Genomic DNA, 1,653 nt, shown 5'->3' on the forward strand with positions numbered 1-1,653 from the left:
TAAAACGTTGATGAAAATATATTTGAGAGCTTCCATTGCATAGATACTTACCTATGTACATACATATAGCCCTTAGATGACGAATGACGATTACATCTCTATAACTGTTAGTATTCTTATAAAACTTTAATAATGAAATCTAATCAAATTAGAATGGCTGTGGAACGTGATTTGGATAAGTCTGAATACAATACAAGCAACAATATACTATTCGATGCCAGCGGACATTTCATGATGTATCCAACCATGTTAGGTATTAAAGTTATTAACGTTGAGACCAATAGATGTGTGTCAATACTGGGCAAAACTGATAATATACGCCCACTGCATATAGCCTTATTCCAGGTAATTTAAAATCAGAATTTTTACTTTTGATCGCACAATACATACTATGAATGTACATATTTACAACTACTTCTAGGGTAAAGCAAAAAAATCTAAGGCAGCTATTACACTAGAACAAGAAGCTAGCGACAATCCTACACTGCAATCCTTAGCTAATGATCCCACGGTGTTTTGTGCCGCTTACAAGTATATGTGCTGTGAAATATTTCGTATTCAAAAAAATGTTTTGATAATACCTTTCCATACTCTAGAAAACCACGTTTTTATCTATATAGTCGACGGTTACCATCTGATTTACAAGATGTGGATAGAGACGTATTCAATGAAAAACCTTCAAAGGAAGATATAATCGCTGTTCCAGAAGGCCAAGGTAAACTGTTGATATTTACAAATATGCTTGAGAGTTTAGATAGAACCTATGCACGTATTTCTTGAAAACAAATCTTAAGTCACATGTTTTAAAAATTTCATGCTACAATACTGATGTGTTTTGAACAGATGAAGGTTAACTTGCATTATTTTTCTATAATTAATTAAGTACGAAAGTAATAGTTTTTTTTTAATTTAAATAGGAACACAACGTGTCTATGAAAATGCTGTTTTACATACGACAATGGGCGATATACACATGAAACTTTTCTTCAAGGAATGTCCAAAGACAGTAGAGAACTTCTGTGTTCATTCTAAAAATGGGTACATAAATACTAGAGCTGGAAGCTCTATCAGAATTTTTAGAATATCTAGATAATCCGAACATTCGAATATCTGAAAAGTATTCTAATATCCGGATATCCGAATGGTCTATTGATATTCGGATATCCGAAAGGAGTAAAGATATCCAGATATTCGATTCTAAAAATTAAATAAGCATTGTTTGTGTAATCCATTATTTATTTTGCAACTCGATGGACTCAGTAATTTTGATAACAATTTTACGAATGCGTTCAAATACTCAGGGCTCGAATCGTAACATCCGTTCACGGATCGAAAACGATACGAAAGAAAATTACGTGATACGTCAAGCAGTATAAGCTGAATGGTACAAAAAGTACGTTCACGTATGTCTTAATCCGAAAAATGTGTTTTTACGTGACGAGTAGTACGATGTCGTATGTGACGATTCGAGCCCAGGGCTATCGTTGAATCCATCGTACTCCGATTTTTCGTGAAATCTACGAAAATGCTATCACTGAATCCGAATAGCTACGAACGCAGCATATACGTTGAATGCATCTGTTCGTAGCAATTCGGATTCGGTGATCGCCTTTTCGAAGATTTTACGAAAGTCGGACTACGATGTATTCAGCG

General features: G+C 34.2%; 1 protein-coding gene across 1 annotated transcript in view; it reads left to right on the plus strand.

Moving 5' to 3' along the window:
• Positions 1-21: 21 nt before the first annotated feature.
• The window catches only part of LOC118755441 (peptidylprolyl isomerase domain and WD repeat-containing protein 1-like), a 3,004-nt gene continuing 1,372 nt past the window's right edge, over positions 22-1,653 (plus strand). The window contains exons 1-5 of the mRNA XM_036490274.1: positions 22-345; positions 422-531; positions 597-715; positions 844-849; positions 918-1,054. Coding sequence (XP_036346167.1) covers positions 133-345; positions 422-531; positions 597-715; positions 844-849; positions 918-1,054 — 585 coding nt within the window. The 5' untranslated portion in view covers positions 22-132. The remainder of the gene's footprint in view (positions 346-421; positions 532-596; positions 716-843; positions 850-917; positions 1,055-1,653) is intronic.

Source organism: Rhagoletis pomonella, unplaced genomic scaffold, assembly GCF_013731165.1.
Source record: "Rhagoletis pomonella isolate Grant_MI unplaced genomic scaffold, Rhpom_1.0 Rhpom_scaffold_06281, whole genome shotgun sequence".
Taxonomy (NCBI): Eukaryota; Metazoa; Arthropoda; class Insecta; order Diptera; family Tephritidae; genus Rhagoletis; species Rhagoletis pomonella.